Source organism: Lepus europaeus, chromosome X (genome assembly GCF_033115175.1).
Source record: "Lepus europaeus isolate LE1 chromosome X, mLepTim1.pri, whole genome shotgun sequence".
Lineage (NCBI taxonomy): Eukaryota > Metazoa > Chordata > Mammalia > Lagomorpha > Leporidae > Lepus > Lepus europaeus.
The window spans coordinates 124,721,128-124,746,872 of record NC_084850.1 but is presented as its reverse complement, the minus strand read 5'-3'; the positions used below and the strand labels follow the sequence as shown (position 1 = coordinate 124,746,872).

At 39.9% G+C, this 25,745-nt stretch overlaps 1 protein-coding gene across 3 annotated transcripts in view; it reads right to left on the bottom strand.

Moving 5' to 3' along the window:
* Nucleotides 1–3,362: 3,362 nt before the first annotated feature.
* KLHL15 (kelch like family member 15) overlaps nucleotides 3,363–25,745 on the bottom strand; it is a 48,130-nt gene continuing 25,747 nt past the window's right edge. For 2 of the 3 annotated variants that reach the window (XM_062183725.1, XM_062183724.1), the window contains one exon: nucleotides 3,363–8,950. In XM_062183725.1, coding sequence (XP_062039709.1) covers nucleotides 7,841–8,950 — 1,110 coding nt within the window. In that variant the 3' untranslated portion in view covers nucleotides 3,363–7,840. The remainder of the gene's footprint in view (nucleotides 8,951–25,745) is intronic. The other variant, XM_062183726.1, reaches the window with a different exon arrangement.

Sequence of the window (25,745 nt, the reverse complement as noted above, 5' to 3'; positions counted from 1 at the left end):
AGCAGGGTCTTAGGCAGGCTTTTCCAAGCACATTCTTGGATCACATGTATTCTACACAGAAAGCTTAGTGATGATATGGTTTATTTTGAGCTTAAAAAAAGATTAACAGGACTTCTCAGAGCCTTTAGTATGCTAATGTTTGTTGAGATCCTCTAAGAGAGATGTTTGTAGTGTTTCCCAAGATTGTTGGGGGCTCTGAACACTACCCCGCCCATACACAGAATTTCACGAGATTGATGTTTTGTAAAAGACCCTTTGGTCTGTTTCACCTATTTCAGCCTGTGTCAGAAATGTTGAGATGTCAAGGGCAGAGGTGTTCGCTGACGAACATTGTAGCTGTGTGTATCAACCTTGCAGACACGGGAGCAGCGGTGGCGCTGAGCGGAGGGGGAGTCCTCAGGGAGGTCAATTTTGGCAGATAACCAAGCCTCTACTGAAGCTACATCTTCTCACCAGGAGCATTTCATTGACAGCCTTCCCATTTCCTGGGTTCTATGATTATCACAGAGGACTTACCACGGGGCATTAAATTAGACTCCTGGAAGATAAAAAAGACACAACAGCTACCTTCAAAGACTACAGTTATAATCAAATGTCAGAGGAGGTGGGTGCTGCACTAAGACCAAGGAGACATGGTTAACCTGGCCCGAGGGTTGACAGAGGCCATGACACCCGAGCTGGTTCTTAAAGGTCAAGAAAGGGTTAGGCCAGGGAAGCAAGAGGAGCAGAGCATCTGCAAAGGTAGACAGGCTTGAGAAAACTGGCCTATTCAGGATCTACAATTAGCTTGCGTGGCTGAAGTACGCGGTTTAAGAGACTGAACAGGTACAAACAGGAAAACAGGAAAGGCCTCATGCATCACACTAGCCTGTTGCATCTTCCCAGGGATCACTAAAGGCTGCTGAATCTCAGCAGTTACCTTTTGCAAGCTCCCTCTGGCAGCAGTGCAAATAATGCAACGTGCAGGTCGAAGAGCAGACAGCAAGCTCCTGGAACAGCCCAGGATGAGAGCATGAACTAGGGCACAATGGATGGCAAACAGAGCAACAAAGAGCTTACAATGACAGAACGTGATGAAGAGTTCGCATGAAGAGGCAGTTCCAAACTTCTGACCTGCACAATCACAGACGATGGGAGAGCCACGTAATACAAGGAACAAGGAGCAAACTTTTGGGGAGGAGACAAGATAGTCATGTCTGCACTTGTTTCACTGAAATTCCACAAACATGTGAGCTATGTTCAGGAGATGGCTGGAATTCTGGGCTGAGAAGTGTGGACTTCACATGTATTGGACTAAGAGTTGTATGTGAAGCTGTAGGTGTAGGATACTGTACAGGGAATACAGACTGGGAACACAGACTAAAACCCCACAAATACCCATAGCATTCATCTATTTGGAATCTGTCATACAGTGCAGTGTCTACTGTGTATAAAATATGCTTCTTTCTCTGCCTCTCCTTTTCTGTGTAACTCTTTTAAGTAAATAAATAAATCTTTAAAAAAAAATAGGGGCTGGCACTGTGGCATAATGGGTAAAGCCGCCGCCTGCAATGCCAGCATCCCATATGGATACCAGTTCAAGTCCCGACTGCTCCACTTCTGATCCAGCTCTCTGCCATGGCCTGGGAAAGCAGTGGAAGATGGCCCAAGCCCTTGGGCCCCTGCATCCACGTGGGAGACCCAAAATAAGCTCCTGGCTCCTGATCGGCGCAGCTCCAGCCATTGCGGTCATCTAGGGAGTGAACCAGAGATGGAAGACCACTCTCTTTCTCTGCCTCTCCTTCTCTGTGTAACTTTCAAGTAAATAAATAAATCTTTTAAAAAAAATATGCTGGATGTGCCAAGGTACAAGGAATTAAAATGGCCCTTTTACCCAGGGAGACTGTGATCTAGTTGTGGAGAAAAGAATTGTACCCAACCATTATGCAAAATGAATTAAGAGCTATAAATGTGTTGAGTGTAGTAATTCATTCAATGAAAGAGGTGTTATGGGTTTCAGGAGGGGAAGGGAGCATTTGAATTGAGCTTTGTAAATTAAGTTGACTTTGGGGCCTGAGCTGTGGCGCAGCAGGTTAAAGCCCTGGCCTGCAGTGCCAGCATCCCAAATGGGCACTGGTTCTAGTCCCAGCTGTTCCTCTTCCGATCCGGCTCTCTGCTATGGTCTGGGATAGCAGCAGAAGATGGCCCAAGTGCTTGGGCCCCTGCACCCATGTGGGAGACCTGGAAGAGGTTCCTGGCTTCAGAATGGCTCAGCTCCAGCCATTGCAGCCATCTGGGGAGTGAATCAGCAGATGGAGGACCGCTCTCTATTTCTACCTCTCTCTCTAACTCTTTCAAATAAATAAAATAAAATCTTTAAAAAACAAGTAAGTTGATTTTGACAAGTAGGGAAAGGGAAAGAAAACAAGTAATTTGAGGCTGGAAATGAATATATAAAGATTGCAACTGAATGGAGGGTGGAAGTGAAAGGAGAAGAGCCAGACGGGTGGCTTGACGTCAAGATCTAGGTGCTTTGAGATTCATGTTGAGGTTTCTTAGGAGTTCACTTGCAAGGTGGCACACAAGTGCCTTTATATATATATCCAAGGCTTCTACCTAATCTCTAATATCAGAAACACCTTTAAAAATAATGAATTTAGAAGACCATTGCTGTGGTGCAGTGGATTAAGCTGCCACTATGACACTGGCAGCCCATATAAGAGTGTAGTCCCAGCTGCTCCACTTCCAATCCCCCTCCTTGCTAATGTACCTGGAAAGGCAGCTGATGATGGATCAAGTACTTGGACCACTGCTACCATGTGGGAGACTGGATGGAGTTCCAGGCTCCTGGCTTCAGACTGGCCTAGCCCGGGTATCTGGGGACGGAGGCAGCAGATGAAGATCTCTTTGTCTTTCTCACACCCCACCCTCGCCACCTCTGTCATTCTGCCTTTCAAATAGATAAATCTTAAAAAAAAAAACCACAATAATCAAAAATGCCAAAGGAAATCTAAAAACCACCAAACTAAGGCTTGAGATTTGGAAATGCTTCTTTTTTCACTTCTATTATTTCCATTTGGCAAAATTGCAAAACTCTGTGTTAGTGGAACTTTAATTATTTGGCTTCGTTATACACTTTCCATTGCATCTAAGAATATAAATAATTTTATTCTAATGCTCTCATTTGAATTTGTAGTTAAAAACATTGCTAAAAATCACATTTTCAGGGCACTGTTTTGGTATGGTTAAGGAAAACAATATATATATACTGCTAATGAAGTCATTAGTAACTGAAAGTGACTGATTATATAAAGACAGTAAACAATCAGATATTAAACACATTTTAAAGATGAAAAATATTTTATTTAAACTTTTCTTCATAAACACTTTTAACATTTTTTTCAATTTAAAAACAGAATGGATAGCATAAACATGTTTGAATAGATTATATCCACGGCTTGGGAAAAATTACCTGACAAAAATGTAAAGGCTTTCAAAACAGGTATAAAAGGCAAACCTTAAATTATTCTAAGACTTTTATATCGGCTCTAGGATTATTTGACTACTGGCCCAAAATGTACCTAAAGGTCAAAATATTTTTCTATAGACAAAGTATGCCCAAGAGATATAGGGCATATACAAGTTAGGTAGAAAATAACCTCTCCGATCACCTCACTGGAACGTTCCTTCAAAAAGCAAACACTTAATCCTTACTGGTACTGGTTAATAAAATTTTTAATGCAGCTGTTCCCGAAGATGTAAAAAAGAAAACCCAAGAATATCAAGGGGGAACAAAGCTGATGGCATTCTCTCAATGTTACTTGTGTAATATTGAAGTTACACTGGTATACTGAAAGGATATGATTTCCATGAATTTATCTATTCCAGTCTATGCCTATTGAATAATTGACTTTATAAACTCTTGGTAAACTAATTTCTCAGAACTTTCGTTTTTAAGATAAATCTCTTTTTAGAAGATATTTATTCCCAAACCGACTCTGTGACTGAACAAATATATGATGTCTAAAAATGTTCAGAATAAAAAAGAAAAGTCAAAATGTATAGTAGGCAAACAAGAAAACTGGCACTAGCAGTTTTACTGCCATATAGCCCTCAATTATATCTAATTTACACTATATCTATGCTGTGTTTTACTTCAGTCTAAAACTTTAAATTATGTATTCTCAAAAGAGCTAGTCTCTTCTGAGATAGCTTATAAACTGAAATAACAATTTATATTATAAACTGAAATGTTATGACCTACACCCACATATACATATATAAAAATAGTCCCACTGAATGTTTGACATGTTTTAGATTATGCAGCTCAAATAATTTGTTATAAAATATCTTAAAGCTTAGTTTCATGTAGTTAAGACAAAACTCTCCATTTTTACCACTTGTCCCCACACAGACACGTGTGTCCTTTCCTACGAGCCACGCAGGCTGCCCAGAATGAGGTGTCCGAAGGTGCTGCTTTAGAAAAGAGCAAGTGAAGGGCTCAGTCAGTATTTCACAAACGAGGGTAACACTCGCCGAGAGCAGAGGAATGAGTGCACAGAGAACGCTGTCTCAGGAAACACAATTCTACTCAGTAAGCTTTGCTTTTTTAAGACCCAGTAGCATCTCTTCCAATACAAAACCTTCAGTGTAAGAATCTTGCATCTTATGAAAAGGCTGGAGTGCAAGGATTTTCTTCAAAACCAAAACTTAGAAGGTCAAAGACATGGAAGAGAACCAATGGTTCTAATTAAGATGCAATTAATGAGAATCAGCTAGTTTTGTGAAGTCTGGCATAAAACGTAAAGCAAAAGTAACACATAGGGCATAACAGTTATACTGTAGTTTCAAATCTCTTACTGAATTTTGAAATAACTACTATTTTGAGCGCATACAATGTACATAAACACAAATGCTTTGAAGTGAAGCACACAAAAAATAAACTTGAAAAAAGTTCTATGAAAAAATTTTCCATAGTTTAGTATAACAAAAATAAATCTCTTGCAGCAATTAAACCATAATTTTAAAGGGAATGTAAGTTAATCATGGATTTAAAAGAACCTAAATTAGAACTACCTATAAACAGAAGAGTTTTCTCATACATTCAGAACCCAAGCCATAGCAACTATTCTTAAAGCTCAAAACTGATTACAGCTAACATCAGGTCAGACATGACTTACGTGAAGCTGAACCCAGAGTTAGTTCAAGTTAAGATTTCACAAATTTTATGAAACACAAACTTTGATCTTGGCCTCATGTCTTTAATATGGAAAACCAAGAAAATATAACTGTTTGCTCGGATGTGACCCTAAGTAGGGCTATGAATTCCCATCTGAGTCACCACTGGAGTGTCACGCCTTTGATATGGGCACTCCGTCTGATGGTGCCTTCTTGGTCTTTCCCAGCAAAAGACATCAATGAGGAAAATAATGAAGACATTATTTTCTTTAAAGCAAGACAGCACACATTCAAAAACCTTAAATGAACTAATGTATTAGAAAAAAAATTAAATGGTTAACCTAATCTCTAATTTTCAAAAGTAACATAATTAAAAAGTATTTTTAAATGTAGAAAAAGAGGCTGGCACTGTGGGGCAGGTTAATCCTCCGCCTGTGGTGCTAGCATCCCATAGGGGCGCCAGTTCTACTCCCGGCTGCTCCTCTTCTGATCCAGCTCTCTGCTGTAGCCTGGGAAAGCAGTGGAAGATGGCCCCAGTGCTTGGGCCCCTGCACTTGGGTGGGAGACCAGGAAGAAGCTCCTGGCTCCTGATCAGTGCAGTTACGGCCACTGCGGCCATTTGGGGAGTGAACCAGTGGATGGAAGACCTTTCTCTCTGTCTCTCCCTCTCAGTCTGTAACTCTACCTCTCAAATAAATAAATAAAATCTTTAAAAAAAAATGTAGAAAAAGACTTTTACCCACATTACTATGGGAAGCAAGATATCAACTTGCATTTTTAGAAACTAAGTAAATGAAAGATCACTTAATGAAAAATTAAGTCTCATATACAAAAGAATATTATTAACTTGATTTCTGAAACCAATGCCAATGACATTTCTCTTTCAAAAGCTACTTGTGCACCTGATTGTGTTTCTGAAACTCAAATGTCTCCAGTTAATGGAGTGTTAAAATCAGGTTTTATTACACAGTAAGTCTAACTGAACTGCAAAAACAAAAACAAAAACAAAGTCTTCACATTTCCACGTCACGCTTCTGTTATGTTCAAGGGTGGCAGCAGCAAAAAAAGAAAAAGAAAAGAAAACAGAGAAAAAACACAGAAACTAGAAAATTTATACAACAGCAGCCATATAGAAGGCATTGCAATATTGCACCAATATCCTAAGTTCTGGCAAGTTCTGCCAGTGTAGATCTAGTCTGTATCACATATAGACTACTCCAGAGAAAATGGCATCAATATGAATGATCCATTCCCAGGTTAGTCTTGCTGAATTTTGTCAACTCCATCTTCTCCTTCGAATCTACAGAGTTGCAAGGTGCAGCTAATCCTAAAATACTTATAAACACTTTTGAACAGCTATTCTTGATTCACTCTGAACTTTGTGGTTACTATCCTTCATGCTAGTAGCTTTCAGTAAACAAGGCAAAAGCTGAGGGCTTACGTCCCTAGTGCCGCTGGGTATTTTTGTATGGTATTTTATATGAAATAATCATGTAGACAACCAATAATGTAATTCTTATCTCTAAGTCAAAACTGAGCTCAAATTTTCTAAGAGTTGCTATCTTCCATCCAATAACAGATGCAGCAGCCTTAATGAATGGAAAGAATGGGGGTTGCACTTACTTTCAAGGGGCCTTTATTTAGGAGTCTGGTATTCCCTAAATTCTCTTTAAAAGTGCTTGTACGCTGCAGGGTCAGAGCTTGTCAAATACCACTCCGATTCTCACTAAAAACAGGGCAATGTTAAACAGACTGCAAAGAAAAATATTTTCAAAAACAAAGCATGTACTGGTAAGGAATACTAAAATTTACTTCTGAAAATAAAGTATAAAAATGTTAATTTTCTTAAATCCATACTTGTTTCAGAAATATAAGGAGCTCTAATATTACTGAATCTGTATGGACTAAAAATAGGCTACTTTGATATCAAATGAGGACTCCAGTTATTTTAACTTTCTGAAAATGTTAACACACGAAAAGACATTACATCTAAAATTCAACAAGTATGGCGAACCGTGTGTGCAAGTGTACTAGCTTAAAAATATAGAATCCTAACCACACGTACAAGGGATGTGCCTTATCTATTTATAGGAAGTATGGATATGCTTTCACTAACACGATGCAGTTTAGAGAAGGCAGCTTAGAAATAGTGTTTTGAATATAAAAAGTTAACTTTGTATAGAAAATTTGTATTTTTGCATTTTCAGCAAAAAGCCATGCAAAAAGGTCAAGAGTTTTAAACATTTAAATAATAAAACCCCAAAAAAATTACAGACCGAAATACACGGAAATAAATGTTCAAAAAGGTTTCGGAAAGAGAAAGGGACTGAAATCACATCCAGTGACACATATCGGTCTTCTCTTAGAAGATGCGTGACTCCTACACTAACACCTGAAAGAAATGTGTAAAGCAGAAAATCAACTTCCTAGGTAAGTGGAGCATTCTATTAAACTGCTTCTGGAAGTAGTTTCAAGAGCTAGCGCTTAGATTTAACTTATTGCATGAGTTTGAGGCCACTGGGGAAAAAAGGATGCTAGCACAGAATGAGAAATTCTTACGATATTAGACCAATGGCTTTGATAGTAAAACTGGTGAGGTTTTTCTTTTATGTTTGTTAATTAACTACTTTATCACAAACAAATGCTTTGTTTGCCTTTGTTTTTTAAGAGGAAAAAGGTGTCATTAGTTGCAACGTCTGACTTCATCCAGCACATAGTCCGGAAAATGCAGGTTGCACACTTGTAAACCATCCAGCTTGCAGGGCATTCGAGGGTACTCATCTTCCTTCCATTTGTTTTCATCTGGATCAAATGTGAGAATGGAATCACTGTAATGACCGTTATAGCAAAGGCCTCCAAGAACCATTATTTGTTTGTCCAGCACAGTCACACCATGGCCACTCCTACCAATCGGCATGGATGCCAAGATGGTCCACTGATCAGTCTCTGGGTTATACACTTCTGTGGAAGGGCATCCCTGAGATTCAAAAGAGGCCCTCAAGATCACACAGACACCACCAAAGACGTAAAGCTTACCGTTGTAAGAAATCATCTTGTGAAAGCATCTCGCGTAATTCATCTTGCTCTTGTTCTCCCAACAGTTGGTAACGACTTGGGTTCTTCTGGTCCGCTGCTCTATGGTCCCTTCTTTACTGGGGTCAAACACACACACTTGCTTGGAGGTGGAAGACGAGGTGATTCCACCAGTGATGAACAACTTGTTATTGAGCACTGTCCCTTCATGTCCGTATTTGTTAACTGGATAAGGATCCACAAATTCCCACTTATCATTGGTGATGTCATATCTCTCTGTTGAATAGAAAGTCTCATCTCTGGTTCTGCCTGCTACGGCGTAAATAAACTTGCCAATAACACCAACTGCAAATTCTGAACGGGGGACAGACATGTCTGCCATCCGCAGCCAAGAGTTTTGTCTTGGGTCATATCTGAACACTTTGGAAGAAGCATGGAATTCACCATCCGGGCCCAGCTCTTCCCCACCTAACAGGAACACAAAATTGTTGACAATAGCAAGGCAGTCTGGCCGTAGAGGTACCTGTGGGCCCTCCAGCTCCCACCAGACTCTCGGTTTCTTTAAGAGTAGGATTTTACTGTTAACCATGCTATGTCCAATCATTCCTCGGAATACTGTAGTTTGGGGTTTGGCAGAACGAATGCGGCTTGATTTCATGTCCAACAGAGGCTGCTGGTGAACGTTCTGAAAGTAATTCAACGCCTGTTCAACTTCATAGCGCAGCTGTCGAGAGTATCTGTAAAATTCTGATGTTTTAACCTAAGAATGCAAGCAAAAGAATTTAATTCAAAGAAAAAGCATCAATGGCTAACAAAAATACCAAAGCCTAGTAAGCTAGGATATTCTTCGGAAACTGCTTTTCCTGGTAAAAAATCACCTGCTTGTCTTTGTTTTCTACAAAGCTTATTTTACAATATTTGTTCTTATAACTTGTATTTATAATAATTTAATACATTCCCAAGCTCTGAAAAGTAAACAAGCTATTTTCAGGCACAAGTTAATTTCTAGGCAGAAAGAAATTCATCTCAGAAAATTTACTAGACACCTATTAGATGTCAGGGCCTGGGCTACATGGGAAGACAAATATGGGGCTTCACAGTAGAGGAAACCAGGTCTGCAGTTTTCCTAACCACAAGTAACACTGTAAATGAACCATGACTGAATCCTTCAAGGAGTTAAGTCAGTGAAAACTGAAATACGCACGAAAATCCCATTAGGTTTCTGACATAAAAACTTGATCTGATATTATCACCTCCTACAGCAGTAATTCAATAGATGAGAATAGGTCTAATTTTTTTCCCTTCTTTTTTTCTGGAGCTGGAACAATCTAATTATGATAACTATCAAGACCTTATGAAGTCATTTTAAGTATTGTGCTAATAAGCTCTATGGGAAGATATACAATAATATGTGGTCCATTTCTTCAAAGAACTTAGAATATATTTGGGTCAATGAAACCAAATACAGATTTACCAGTAAGTAAACAGGTGAGGTGACAACAAGGTACGAAGCTATCTAGCAATCTGTGAGGGCTGCAGAAGCTGGAAATCAAGCAGAAAACAGTCTGCCATCATACAATAAGGATAAGAGGACTCCAAATCTGGACAGCAGAAATGAACTATTGTAAAGAGAAAAATCTGCAAACATTCATGACAGATTAGAGGCAGAGCATGTTGAAGAAGTGAGGACTCAAATGTGATTTGAGGAAAGACTTGAGGTGATAGTGAGAATGTGTGATCAGGAAGGGAAAAAAGGAGAGATGAGCTGGTTTGGGAGTGGCATTCAACTCTGCTGGTAGGATACAAGGGAGGAAATGTCTAGGAGTCTGTTAGAAATCTAGGATGACATCCTGGGAAGGAGGCAAAACCAGGCACACGTATTTATGGGCTTTGTCTGCTTTCTTCTTTTTCCCTGCCCATCTTCTTATCTTTCTCTTTCTTTAATCCATTAATTTATTCGTTTCCTACCTTTATTCAAAAAATATTTGAAATATACAGCATCACAAACTTGTGTCAAAGTATTCCGATAACTGTATTTAACCTAACTGGTTTCCTTTCTAATCTTAGGCATTTTATTTTATGCATTTAAAATTATTATTCTGGGGGCTGGCAATGTGGCATGGTAAGTTAAGGCACTGCCTGTGATGCTGGCATTCCACATGGGCACTGGTTTGAGTCCCAACCGCTCCACTTCTGATCCAGCTTCCTGCTTATGCGCCTAGGAAAGCAGCAGACGATGGCCCAAGTGCTTGGGTCCCCTCACCCACATGGGAGACCTGGATGAAGCTCCTGACTCCTGCTGGGCCCAGCCCTGACTGTTGCAGCAATTTGGAGAGTAAAATAGAAGATGGAAGATCTATCTCACCCTCTCTTTCTCTGTAACTCTGTCTTTCAAGTAAATAAAATAAATCTTTAAAAGAATAAAAAAAAAATTGGGGCCAGCACTGTGGCGTAGTGGGGTAAAGCTGCCACCTGAAGTGCCTGCTGGTACGAGTCCCAGCTGCCCCATTTCTGATCCAGCTCTCTGTTATGTCCTGGGAAAGCAGAAGATGGCTCAAGTCCTTGGGATCCTGCATGTGTGTGGGAGACCCAACTTTATGGCTATTTGGGGGATTAACCAGAAGATGTAAGATATCTCTCCCCCATCTGCCTTTCAAATAGATAAATCTTTTTAGAAGGGAAGTAAATAAAAGCTCATAGTACTCCAGTACTATACTAATTAAATAAAAGTTTCTGCATGCTTGCTTGTGAATAGTGATTCCCTCACATTTTATAAATATTTTGCATTATTTTCCACATATAAACAGAAAATGGGTCTCCTAAAGCCATCAAAAACAAATTAATGGCTGGCGCCGTGCCTCACTAGGCTTATCCTCCGCCTGCGGTGCCGTCACCCCGGGTTCTAGTCCCGATCGGGGCGCCGGATTCTGTCCCAGTTACTCCTCTTCCAGTCCGGCTCCCTGCTGTGGCCCGGAGTGCAGTGGAGGATGGCCCAAGTGCTTGGGCCCTGCACCCACATGAGAGACCAGGAGGAAGCACCTGGCTCCTGGCTTCGGATCAGCGCAGCGCGCTGGCCACAACACACCGGCCGTAGCAGCCACTTGTGGGGTGAACCAACGAAAAAAGGAAGACCTTTCTCTCTGTCTCCCTCTCTCTCACTGTCTAACTCTGCCTGTCCAAAAAAAAAAAAAAAAAAAAAAAAGACACACATTAATAAAAACAAGAATCTTTTCCTATTACATTATTGTCTTCTAAAAATTCTCTAATATAGTATGCTTTACCCATTTTGCTCATCTTCTGATGTATTTATAGGGGCTGAAAGGCAGTACTCTGGAAATCAACAAGAATCACAAACCTCAAATTAAATATTTAAGTGCCTACTGTGCACAGCCAGTGGTCTGAGAGCTATACAGGTTTTCAAGTAACAGAATCTTGTCCAGCATAGTAATTAAGCACCATGTCAAGCAGGCCGTATGGTGATTAAGAATTCAATTTAGGAAATTTCTGACTTCACTACTCACAGGCTGTGCAATCCTGGGCATGTAATTCAACATCCTTAAGCCCATTTCCTCATCTGTGTTACTGGGGTACCAACAGTACCTATGCCTCCTAAACCCTAGGATGAGTGAGACAATCTAGGTAGAAAGGAGTAAGTATGGTGCCTGCCATGTGGCATTGGGCAAAAAATATTAGCTGTCATTAGCTATTATTACTGACCAGGGGACATCTGTGCAAGTGTTACTAAGCGTAAATCAATGCATCTGATCACATGTTCTTTTGGTCTGTTTAACAATTTAGTCCTTGAGAAAGTAGAGGAGAAATGAGAGAAACTGTTAATTTGGACTTAATCCTCACTAGAAAAAATATGACTCGTAACACACAAGCAGGAGGAAGTGTTACAGAAAGCAGCCATGTTGTCTGGAGAACAAGAAAGGAAGAATGCTGCACATATTGGATAGGCAGATTTCAAGTTTTTCAAAGGAAAATTAGGATCAATTCCAACATTAGAAAATGTAAGAAAACTCGAGAAGGCTTGGAGGCTCTCAAAAGCATAATGCTGACTGCATAATTGCAAAATACACTCATGAGAGGAAGAAAAGGACAAAGCATCTAAAAAATCTAATGTGCTACACAGAGAGCTTTCTGGAATTCAGATGTTAAAAAATCACAACAGATGGTAAAAAAATAGGCACATAAAGTATTACAAAAAATGAAATGGAGCTTTACAAATATACAGTGAATAAGACTAAAGCTTCAGGAGAAACAGTGACTTTAAAAAGTATTAGATACTGAAGATAGGGCATTGTGGATGTTAAAGGAAAAAGTGAAGTCCCACGGATGGGGTGGCTTATATAATATTAACAAACAACAAAGAGACACAGTCTTATTCCCAGTTCCAGTTTCGGCTAAGAATGTGTTATTCTTTCCGATCTGAAGATTAAACACAATTGCTATGAAGAAAACAAATCCAAGATGTTTAAGAGAAAAAAAAAGAAATACCAGCTAGTTATTCTCATCAAGTTTGTCATCTGATCTCACAAATCATGTCCTAGGATCCTGAGAGGCATCAAAGACAAGGCTGTCCCCCTGCCTTATTATTATTAGAATTGCTTTCTATAACCCTTGTACAATGGTGAAAAATGAGAGAGGACTAAAAACCAGATCAGTTTTCCAACTACAGAATGGTTAGCCTGAGGTGGATCCTGGATTGTTAAATAATTAGCATCTGAAAAAAAGAAAGCGCTACATACTAGGAGCCAATACAGATTCACTAGGTAGTTCAAGATTGATCCTGTTTCCTAATTCTTGATGATATAATAACAGCACTGGTAGCGAATGAGGGAACATATAACTTGAGCAAAGTAATCTACAAAGTTGAATCATAAGAGAAGTATGAGGGACTCACAAACCACCTGAAATGTATTTGGAAGTAGGGTGAGGTAATAGGAACCCATAGTTTTATCATATGCTCCAGGGATCTACAAACTCTAAAAATGCAGAGCTTCACTAGATCTAGCCTCAATATGAATTAACAATGGGATACTGCAGCCTTAGGAGCTAACATCACGGACTGAATTAATAGAGCAGACAATCGCATCCTCTTCATTCAGGTAAAACCACAACTAAGACAGTGTTCAGTTCCATCAGTACACTTCAAAATAGACACTGGCAAACTGGACCACATCCAGGAGACAGTGTAAGAATCCAAAGGCAGAGTGGTTAAATGGATGAAGAATGTTTCAATCTGAGAAGGACAGCAACTGTTTTTCAGGACCAGTAAGTACAAGTTAGGAGGAAGAGTTTAGGCCAATAGGAAAAAGCTCTACAATTAGAACTGTTAAGATAGCAGATGTTCATAGTATTAATATTCCTAATAACAAAAATTATCAGTAAAGCATTGCTGGATAAACTCTAGCATATACAATATGCAGTCATTAAAAAGAGGTTACTCCATATGCACTGATACAGATGTCCAAAATTTTAAATGAGGAAAACTACAGTGTATGTGTTATATATATTTTTTTTCTGAAAAAATAAAAATGGACTGTTTTACACAGAGGTATGTGTAGGAGAAAACACATCAGTATATGTGTACATGGGAAACCTGTCCTTTGATTCTGCATAGTTTGGTTTTTGTTGTTTACAGGGGCCATGTCTTATCTTTTGCGTAGAGTCAAAAGGTTATGGGTATAGATTCCCAAGTCAGGGACTGCTCACCTCTGATGTTAGTGAGCCTCCTGACACTGGAGATAGATTATGTATGAGCACCTCCACAGAGCTGGAAAGGGATTCCAGTGTCCCATGGAGGGCCGTGCTAGATGGCCTATACGGCCCTTCCCAACCCTAGGCTCTGGCAGATCCCATCAAACTGGTCCAGCTTAACTGCTCTTAGAGTCATTTTCCAGTCTCTTGTCTCACATTCAATCTTTGGGTTCCTTTGTCTTCTCCTCACTCATTCTCTTGTGCTCCTTAGAAACCTGGGTTCCAAAGAGTTTATAAGAGTCACTTTAACTATCCTTTCTCTCTGTCTCTCTCTCTCACTGTCCACTCTGCCTGTCAAAAAATAAATAAATAAATAAAAATAAAGTAGGCCAGCGCCACAGCTCACTTGGCTAATCCTCCGCCTTGCGGCGCCGGCACATCGGGTTCTAGTCCCGGTTGGGGCGCCGGATTATGTCCCGGTTGCTCCTTCCAGGCCAGCTCTCTGCTGTGGCCAGGGAGTGCAGTGGAGGATGGCCCAAGTGCTTGGGCCCTGTACCCCATGGGAGACCAGGAGAAGCACCTGGCTCCTGGCTTCAGATCCACACAGCACCAGCCATAGCGGCCACTTAGGAAGTGAACCAATGGAAGGAAGACCTTTCTCTCTGTCTCTTTCTCACTGTCCACTCTGCCTGTCAAATAAATAAATAAAAGAGTCACTTTAACTCTATGTTAAAGTCCAAATGAAAGCTACCTATCTTTATCCAATTTGTTCTACCTCTAAGCCCTCCAAAATGGAAGTTGTGCCTTTTCAGATAGCTGAATATTCCATTAAAGACATTCTAACCAAAGAAACTTAGCTCATCTTTCTCTCTCCAAGACTAGTGCTAGATTTGCCTTGGCCTTTTCCCAGAGACACTGCTGTGATTTTCCTCTAAAATCACACAGAAACAGTAACAATAACCAATTTCTTCTTTCATTATCAAAACAGGGAATTAGTGCCTCTCTGAAAATCCTATACAAGGCAATTACAGAAACACTGCTTTAAAACGAAGTGCAGGGCCGAAACCTTCTATAGGAATTGAGTCAATTCAAATGCATTAACGAAGGCAACTACCAAAAAAGAAGCATGTGGTTCATCTTTTCCATAGAAAAGGCATTTCTCCTATCGTTCATCCCTCATGTGACAGTTTATCTGTATATCAGACGCTCTCAGAAGAGATATGGAAAGAATGGTATTTCTTTCATGTTCACAATTGCTTTCCCCCTCTTTTCATAAGATTAAAAACACCAACTTGTTTTAAAACTCGGAAAGAATATATTATCACTTTTCTTGCTTTGGTACTTTTAAAAATCCTATCACGAAAAGTATTTTGTCACAGCAGAAAGTATGTTCTGTCTCTTAACCACAGTGATCTGAAATTTTAAATTGGCTATTTCCCGTTCTGAACTTCTTGTAGTTTAATGTAATGTGCACATATGCATATAGTCAGCAAAGGAAGAAACAGAAGAAATGATTAATTTTGAATGTGGTTCCTGAAAATATATACTAAGTCAAAGAAAAATAGCCATTACCACTAGGCAAAAATTGTGTTTTTCCATTCAATGACAAAATGTTACATAACCAATCCATTATTAAATTCTTAAGTTTTAAAGGTAATTTGCATATGCCACCCTTAATTTTGAGAGAAATGGAACTTGCAATATAATAGCCATTTCCACAGAACTTACTACCTTTATTTGATTAAAATCTAAAATTTAAAAAATCTACTAAAACTGGCTATAGTCTAAAATTATTTTAGGCTTTTAGTCACTCAATTTGAGGTATTATCGCCTGTTTCCTTTTTGGAAATTATTTTTTTAGAAGTCCAGAAGACTTAAGACTAAAAAACAAAAAGCCTTCTATTCATTTATCTATCACTGTGTGTGACTGGCAGTGAGGGACAATCCCTGAAGAAAGATCCCAGGTTTTAGGCTTAACACTGCCCCCAAGTCACTCTGTGACCTTAGACAAGCCTCCAGTTTAGATATTCCTTTAGAAAAGAGTTTAGCTGCATGAACACCTCTCTGGCCTTCCTACATCCAAAAAACTGCTAACCTATTTCTCAGAATAGATGAATACAGGAGGTATCCTGTGCAAGAATGAGTTCTACTTATCAGTTTTATCAGCCTTTCCCCAACACAATTGAATCTTTTCAAAGGAAATATTCAAAACCAAAGCAGCTGCTACCATGGGGCTTTAATGCTAAAACAAATCATATCTTTGGAAATCACAGCCAAATTTGCTGATTCTGGTTCCCAATAAAATGTGCAAACTATCTATCCTGGTGTAAGTCTCTATTATCAAATCATGCTTAGAACTAAAGCTTGTATTGATTTACGAGAAAGAAAATCATCACTAAAAACGTTAAGTACAAAATGACTTCAATTAATCCCTTTGTCCTGAAAAACTGAGGTAATAACCAGGTATAAAGCTATGAAAACTCATCTATGCTAACTGCAAATCCTTCTGGGTAATGCTGTAAAATTACAGTCATCCCTCAGTATCCAAGGGGGACTGATTCCAGGCCCTTTCCTGGCTGTTCAAGTTCCTTAAATAAAATAGTCCATATCTGCATATAACCCAAAATATCTTCTCATATACTTGAAATCATCGAAAGTAATCTATCACTTTTGAGAAGGCTCCAAAAAGTTCATGGAAAAATGGGATGAAAAGGTAACATGCATTTTCTGTGAGTTTTTGAAGCTCCTTCATATCTAATACAACATAAATGCCATTTAAATTACTGTTAAACTGTATTGTTTAGGAAAAATGACACAAGGATTTCTTTTCCAAATATTTTCAATTTGAGGTTGGCTGAATCCACGGATGATGAATTTATGCATGTGGAATCTGCAGATACAAAGGAGCAACTGTACAAATATCAAATCATAAGACCAAATTTTAATATCCATCCTCTCCTCTCCAAGCAGGGAAGAGTCTCGAGAATTGAACCAAACTTCAGAAGTAAAGTGACCAATACAATGGGGGCAAGGGAGAGGTTCCCTCAGGAAAAGGCTGAGTTTCAGCACGATTTGCTCACTTCTCTATCCCTGCCAACTCTTCTATAGAATAAAAAGTATTTAAATAAAATAGGAAGGCAGTGGGTAACGGCCCAACTCCTTGGGTCCCTGTCTCCCAAGTGGGAGATCCAGATGGAGTTCCTGGTTTCAGCCTGGCCCAGACCTGGCACTGCAGCTATATTTGGGAGTGAATCAGTGGATGGAAGGTATCTCTCTCGCTATCTCTCTTTCCCACTGTCACTCTTCCTTTCAAATAAATAAATCTGTTTTTAAATGTGCTTAGTCCGATCTATTTCTTTCCAATTTCAGTGCAATAGTAATATGGAACTATTAAGTAACAGCGTGCAAACATAAAGGAGAAATTTTTTTTTTTGACAGGCAGAGTGGATAGAGAGAGAGAGAGAGAGAGAGAGAGAGAGAAAGGTCTTCCTTGTTGCCGTTGGTTCACCCTCCAATGGCCGCTGCGGCCGGCGAGAAAATGTATTTTTTAAAAAGACTTAAGACCATCTATTACTATCTGTTATACTAATATTTAAATAGTACAACTAGGGTCTAGAATTCACAACTTGTAAGGGATTCTTTTCCTATTTATAGAAATATGCGCAACTCTGTAAATATTTGATTTTTAAATATGGTGGAGCAGGAAAGCCGAATAAAAGGTTTAATTCTAAAATTAACATCTGAATGAGTAATGCCTACCCATGACACACATGGGTCCTTCTGGACAAATAAATCTGAAAATTAAAACTCTAAAGCCCAAAATCTAAATACTTTCCCTTGTTCTTTTCCTACCCCTAACCTTTCCTCTAGTTATTTTCAGACTTCTCTGATCCTTTTCCATTTCTGCTTACCATTTGGTTTCACCCCTCCCTATTAAAGATTTTTGCCTTTTACATGTCAACATACCTGTCTCCATTCCATGCGTTCCTTCTAAATTGCCAATTCTTCTATGCTTGTTTTCTTCTTTTATTTAACAGGAAAAATCAGCAAGTCAGACTGAATTCTAAACTCTCATTTTCATTAGATTCCTGTCTGCTTAATTCACCCCCTAAGACACTCTTTCCGGGGCAGCAGCCCACACCTAGATTACTGGCACTCTTCAGGAACCTGTGAACTTGGGCTGAATGCGAGACAGAGGCACTTTTTATCTGTAGCATAAAAAGCAGACGACTTCAGAGGAGAAAAACACCTTGGGTAATTTTTACAGACTGCACACGTGTTAATTAAAGTCATCCAAGTCCACGGGGTCTGGGAGGAGGGGTCAACGAAAATGAGACTGACACAGAAAAAGACATTAACTGAGAAAATACATTTAACCCATTGACCTAGTTTCCAACAGAAAACCTGCTCCTCTCTACTTTTACTCCAAGGGGCAAGTGAGCTAATTGTTAATTTAAGCCATTTTAGATTCCAGCTGCATAAGTACAACTTAATATCTGAAGAGGATTTTAAACTTTAAAAAAAAAAAAACAACTCAAGCTTATCAGAAATTCTAATAAAATTTCACATTTGAAATAAAGGTTACTATACTATCTTTTAAAAAAATTTTTTTCACTGTCAAAAACAGACCTGGTTATATTTCTCATGGACTTCTTTTTGCTTTGGTTTTTTTTTTTTTTTTTTTTTTGACAGGCAGAGTGGATAGTGAGAGAGAGAGAGAGAGAGAGAGAGAGAGACAGAGAGAAAGGTCTTCCTTTTTGCCGTTGGTTCACCCTCCAATGGCCGCAGTGGTCGGTGCATCGCGCTGATCCGAAGCTTGGAGCCAGGCACTTCTCCTGGTCTCCCATGCAGGTGCAGGGCCCAAGGACTTGGGCCATCCTCCACTGCCTTCCCGGGCCATAGCAGAGAGCTGGCCTGGAAGAGGGGCAACCGGGATAGAATCCGGCGCCCCAGCTGGGACTAGAACCCGGTGTGCTGGCGCTGCAAGGTGGAGGATTAGCCTGTTGAGCCATGGCGCCAGCCTCTCATGGACTTCTAAAACTGAGCACTAAAGGGAAATTTCCACTCATTCCTCTAGATTTATCTGCCTCTAGCTAAAGTTAGCAGATATAAATAAATAGCTTGTTCAAGAGTATTAGGCTAAACTATGGTAACACTGCAATTAATGGTCTGGTTGCTGGACAGAAATTTTTATCAGTCAAGTGCAAGATTAGTCAAAACACATTCTAGGGCCTAAGTGAAGGAATTCTGGAAGAGCACCTACCCTTAAACAGAGACAACTTTGCCCAGGCAACTTAATTACCATGTGGGCTATGCTTCAATTAACCAGAATATCACATTGTTCCTCCCCAACAGGAGATGCTAGATGTCCTTAGGTGTCACAGACCATTGTGAACGCTAGATAAACCAACTATGCTGATAGAGAAAATATGTGGTAGATTAGCAGTGAAGACTAGTTCTGAGAGCCACTACTTTCTAAGCACGCATACTTTGGATACGTAATCTACCATCCTTGAATTCTATCAGTTTCAAGGTGAGTCCGAGACTTCTTATCCCCACTTTAAAATATAGCTTTTTTGAAAAGGTCATAAATTCTGTTCCTTAAGAAAAAATGTTTTTTGGATCGGCATTGTGGTGTAGCCAGTGGAGTAGCCACCAGTCTCGGCTGCTCCACTTCTGATCCAGCTCCCTGCTAACGGTCTGAGAAAGCAGTGGAAGATGGCACAGGTATTTGAGCCCATGCCACCCACCTAGGAGACCTGGATGAAGCTCCTGGCTTTGGCCTAGCCCTGCCCTGGCCATTGTGGCCGTCTTGGGAACCAGTGGATGGCAAGTCTTTGTCTATTCCTCTCTCTCTCTCTGTAACTATTTCAAATACATAAACAAATCTTTTAAAAAAAATTTTTAAGTGTTAGAAAGCTTTGCTGAAGCATTAATTCTAACTCTGACCCTTGGATTTCCACTAATAATGAAGTCATTTATTTTAGCTACCAAAACTCTCAGAGTTACAAACATTCTTCTAATAAACTTTTATAAAATGCAAATATAATTTGTTAATTCCAAATATATTCTCAGTTAAAAAAAACTAACACTCTATTACAAATCCAACAGACACAAAGAATACATACTATGGTCTTTTCTCATCAAAACATTAGCTTTCTCTAAAAATTATACAAACCAAATTTAACAGCTTAAGGAAAAAAGTATACTATGGAATCTGAATAGCTTACAATCAAAATATTTACAATAAAACAATTGGCTTACTCAAAGCAGAATATATCTATAGAATCTTCTTCCTTAATAAACAGTTAAAAAGTAAAAAAATCAACTATAAACAAACCTAAATGCAATGCTGAGTGTATCTTTTTTATATTCATAGGATTTAAAATAGCTTTTCTGGCCGGCGCCGTGGCTTAACAGGCTAATCCTCCACCTTGCAGCGCCGGCACACCGGGTTCTAGTCCCGGTTGGGGCGCCGGATTCTATCCCGGTTGCCCCTCTTCCAGGCCAGCTCTCTGCTGTGGCCCGGGAGTGCAGTGGAGGATGGCCCAAGTGCTTGGGCCCTGCACCCGCATGGGAGACCAGGAGAAGCACCTTGCTCCTGGCTTCAGATCATCGAGATGCGCCGGCCGCAGCGGCCATTGGAGGGTGAACCAATGGCAAAAAGGAAGACCTTTCTCTCTGTCTCTCTCTCACTATCCACTCTGCCTGTCAAAAAAAAAAATAGCTTTTCTTCTCCTTTCAAAAACTGAAAGTTGGCTTTGTGTTTTGTTTTGTTTTGTTTTTTGTGCACAGAAAGTGATTCATTTATTGCTTTTGGCTTTCTGGGTTTGGTTGTTTTTAACTGGGAGGGTATGATTCTGAAGATACTTAACATATCAATGCAATTTCTAAGGGAATCACTGGTATGCTGAGTATTACCTTATGCATAATTACAATACTGAAGATGTCCTAGGTTCAAAAATATTAAAATGTCACTGTACTAAAGAATCAACATGAGGGGCCGGCGCTGTGGCATAGCCATTAAAGCTGCTGCCTGAAGTGCCAGCATCCCATATGGGCACCAATTTGAGTCCCGGCTGCTCCACTTCCGATCCAGCTCTCTGCTATGGCCTGGGAAAGCAGAAGATGGCCCAAGTTCTTGGGCCGCTGCACCCACGTGGGAGACCCGGAGGAAGCACCTGGCTCCTAGCTTCAGATCGGTGCAGCTTGGGCTGTTGCAGCCAATTGGGGAGTGAACCATCGGATGGAAGACCTCTCTCTCTCTCTCTGCTCCTCCTTCTCTGTGTAACTCTTTCAAATAAATTAACAAATTTTTTTAAAAAAAAGAATCAACATGAGTATTTCAATGAGTAACAATTTTACTAAAGAGATCTTTTACATACAAAAAAGTACAAATCATATTTTGCCAAATATGTATTTACTTCATAAAATGTTTTCAATAAATCAGTAATTGTTTTCCAAAAACTGAAAGACCAAAGGTAGCAGAATTTAAAGTATTTAAATGTTTCTATGACTAAAATCCAGCATGACAAATAACAGGCCTTATCTCCGTTAACAGATGCAAAGATCATCAGAGCTAGTAAAAAATACATGCCACAGACATTTCTAAGTCCAAACTGAAACTTTTGTCTCATTTTAAAACAAGGAATTCATTATAGGCAAAAACAAATCATAAAAAGTCTTAACTATGTTGAAGGACAAGATCCTTAAATTTGATTTCTTTGATTATACAGTGACAACCTCAGAATTGTAAAAGTTTTCCCACACCTTATATTTTTTCAGTACAATTATATTTCTTAGGCTGCTTTGTTAGCGTAAACACGCTCGAATTTTCAAAACTCTGTGACAATTTCTACACACAGGCTGAATCACAGGTGAACATCATCCTTTCCACAACCCAAGGTTCTCTTCCCACTCTAGGAACTATGCCACCAAGTCCTCAAACTGAGAAGCAAGTGGACTCAAGTTCCAGTGTAAACAACGCCACTTGTTCTGAGGTAAGAGCTTAACCTCATATTAATGTTTTCATACCTATAAAATGCAGATAACATGTGGACTCTACCTATACACAGAAAACTTGGAGTAGGACCTAAGTATGTACACCCCATTCCCCCCACCACAGGTACTTTAAAAAGATAAGTTTCTTTGGGGGCAAGAAAATTTTGAAATTTATGCTTATGAGGGGTCTTCAAAAAAGTTTATGAAAAATTTTTATTGTAGAAGACAAACTATGTATATACTTCAAAACTGGCTTGCACCAAGCCAACCTTCTCTTTTAATTCCATTTTCTACAAATTCTTTAAAGTATCTTGTGTGTGAGCGCACGTATGTGTGCGTGGTGTTTAGATAAATAGTTTCCTGGAGTCTACCGACTCAGTGAGGAAATTTGGAAAGCATGGCCCCTGTGATGACAGTCCCAGAGTTCACAGTAAAAAGTTAAAACAGTTTATTTTCAGCTGAGGAAAAAATCTAGTAGAGGACTACAGGGAAAGACACGCCAGAAGAATAAACCCAAATGTATCGACACAGTTAAGAGGGCAAGATTCAGGAGTCTGCAATCAGTGGGGCTCTTCTTAGGGAGAGACCGAATGCCCCCTTTCCCTGTGAAGCCACTGCTCAGATCTGATCATTACGAGCACAGGAAGGATTGAAATCTCCATGAGTTCCTTCCGCAAACTTAGAGCAGTAGCTTTTTATTTTCCTGAGGCCAGAGAAAGGATCCTGACAAAGAGATGCTTTACTCAATTAACAGTGACCTCCATCAGCCACTCCACAGAAACACTAACTGCATGTAACTGTTTCGAAAAGCTGGGAGTCTGGGAGAAGGGTTAAGCATGTGAGAAAAGGCTGTTTACCATATGTATACTCAGAGTTTCTAATGAACAACTGCCTTCCTCAACTTCCAGAACTGTGCTGTGCTACAGAATAAAACCTGAGCCACAAACCCAAGACAAAGATGCAATTTTACATTTTCTAGCCACATTTTCAAAAGTAAAAACTATTTTAACATATTTAACTCAATATATCTAAAACACCAATTCAACATGTAATCAATAGAAATAGAGGTAATTTACACCCCCTGTCATCTTAGTCATTGTTCTTTCAATTCAGATTAGTCACATTTCAAGTGTTCAATAGCCACAAGTGGTGACTATGTTGATTAGTACACTTCTAGAGTCATAGGTATATGTAATTTTTTCTAAGAAATAATCTTCAGTTTTGACACTTTAGTTTTAACTCCAATAAATTGAATGGAAGTGTTCTAAATTAAACATGGAAAGGAAACTTTATAAATCGAAAAGAAACCTAACACAATAGTGTAATAAAATTTTTGATGATTTTAGTACTAGAATTGGGCTACTTAGCCTCATAATACAAAAACAATGTTGATTACTATGTTTGATCAGAGTTGCTAAGTGATCTTCCACATTTTCCTGAAAAACATAATGCCTAAAAGTAGATATATTAACAAGAAATGAAAAGACTAGATAAGGCTCGTGTTGTGACATAGCAGGTAAGCCGCCACCTGCAACGCCAGCATCCTCTATGGGTGCTGCTTTGTGTTCCAGCTGCTCCACTTTCAATCCAGCTCCCTGATAATGGCCAGGGAAAAGCAGCAAAAGATGGCCTAAGGGTTTGGGCCCCTGCACCCACATGAGAACCAGATAAAGGTCCTGGCTTTGCCCTGGCCCAGCCCTAGCCATTGTAGCCATCTGGGGAGTGAACAAGCAGATGGAATATCTGTCTCTCCCTCTCTATAACTCTCCAAAATAAATAAATAATCTCTTAAAATTTTTTTTAAAAATACAATGGGGGAACTAAGGTAAAACCAACATAAAGAAATAACCAGATATATCCACAGTATGTGACACAGAGATAATTCATACCCTTTTTTTATTTAAAGATTTATCTATTTACTTGAAAGGCACAGCCACAGAGAGGCAGAGGCAGTGGCAGTGGCAGTGGCAGTGGCAGAGAGAGAGAGAGAGAGAGAAAGTCCCCCATCTGCTGGCCCACTCCCTAGATGGCCGCAATAGCCAGAGCTGCACGGATCCGAAGCCGGGAGCCAGGAGCTTCTTCCAGGTCTCCCACACAGATGCAGGGGCCCAAGCACCTGGGCCATCCTCTACCGCTTTCCCAGGCCATAGCAGAGAGCTGGGTGGGAAGTGGAGTAGCCAGGACTCGAACCAGTGCCCACGTGGGATGCCAGCACTGCAGGCAGCGGCCTTACCCACTATATCACAGCACCGGCCCCATAGTCTAAAAGAAAGGAGTTAAAGACTCCAAACAAAGAAGCAATAAGGAGATGGAAATGCCATTTACCGTGATTTGAACAGTATATGCATGCCTTTGTTGAAATATCATACTGTGCCACACAAATATGTACATTATGTTAATCAAAAATAAAAAAAGGGAGGAGGGGACTTGTTCTAGGTTAAGAAAGATTATATAAATGTGATATCTAGTATATGTGCTGCCGAAGCGAGCACAATATAAATGTGATATCTAAAAGCAAGGCATAAACCTTGATTTCATTCTAGTGGATTTCAGAGACAACTGGGAAAATGTGAATAAAGACTAGCTATTTGATGTTATCAGTGTATTAGCATTTTGAGTGGAATAGCAGCATACCTAGGTAGGGAAAAGTGCTGATTCTCAGGAGAAGCATGCAACTTTTTTGTATGTTTAGAAACTCTCATAATAGAAAGTTTAAAACATGTTGAAGTTAAAAATAAAAAGTATGGGGTGGGCATTATGGTAGAGTGGATTAAGCTACCACTACACTCACATATCAGAATGCCTGGTTCAAGTCCTGGCTACTCCGTGCTTCTGATCCAGCTTCCTGCTAAGATAACGATCCAAGTACTCAGTTTCCTGCCAGCCATGTGGGAGACTCAGATGGAGTTTCTGGCTCCTGACTTCAGCCTGGCTTAGCCCTGGCTATTGCAGGCATTTGGGGAGTAAACTAACAGACAGAAGATGGCTCTTTGTCTCTAGTTGTCTCTTCACCTTTCAAGTAAATACATGTTTTAAAAAAGCAGGCACCAACATTTCATTTTTCTTAATTTCAACAATTAGGATAAAATTAGAAACCAAAGCTACTTTTCCACAGGGATGAGTCTCTTAAACATAAGTGTAGCATGGCTTTATTTTTGTGCCCTCTGGGGCCATGCATATACAATAAATGTTAAAATGGCCTTATTTGAGATCTGCAGTATGCCAAGTATGAGAAAACAGATGGTGGGCCATCGTTGTGGCACAGCAGGTAAAATTGCTGCCTGCATATGAGCGGCAGTTTGAATCCCAGCTGCTCCACTTTTTTTAAAAGATTTATTTTCTTTATTTGAAAGACAGAGTTAGAGATAGAGATAGAGAGAAAGAGAGAGAGGGGCGGGGGAGAGGTCTTCCATCCACTGGTTCACTCCCAAATGGCCACAATGGCCAGAGCTGCGCTGATCAGGAGCCAGGAGCTTCCTCGAGGTCTCCTACATCGGTGCAGAGGCCCAAGGACTTGGGCCATCTTCTTCTGCTTTCCCAGGCCATAGCAGAGAGCTGGATGGTAAGTGGAGCAGCCAGGACTCAAACTGGCGCCCATAAGAAATGCTTTAACCTGCTGTGTCACAGCTCCAATTCTGATCCAGCTCACTGTTAACATGCCTGGGAAAGCAGCAGAAGATGATACTAGTGGCTCAGGCCAGGCAGGCCCCTTGCACCTGTGCAGGAGACCCAGAAAAAGCTCCTGGCTTCGGTCTGGCACAGCTCTGGCCACTGCAGCCATTTGGGGAGTAAACCATTAGATTAAAGATTTCTCTCTCTCTCTCTCGACTTTTTCAAATAAATAAATAAAT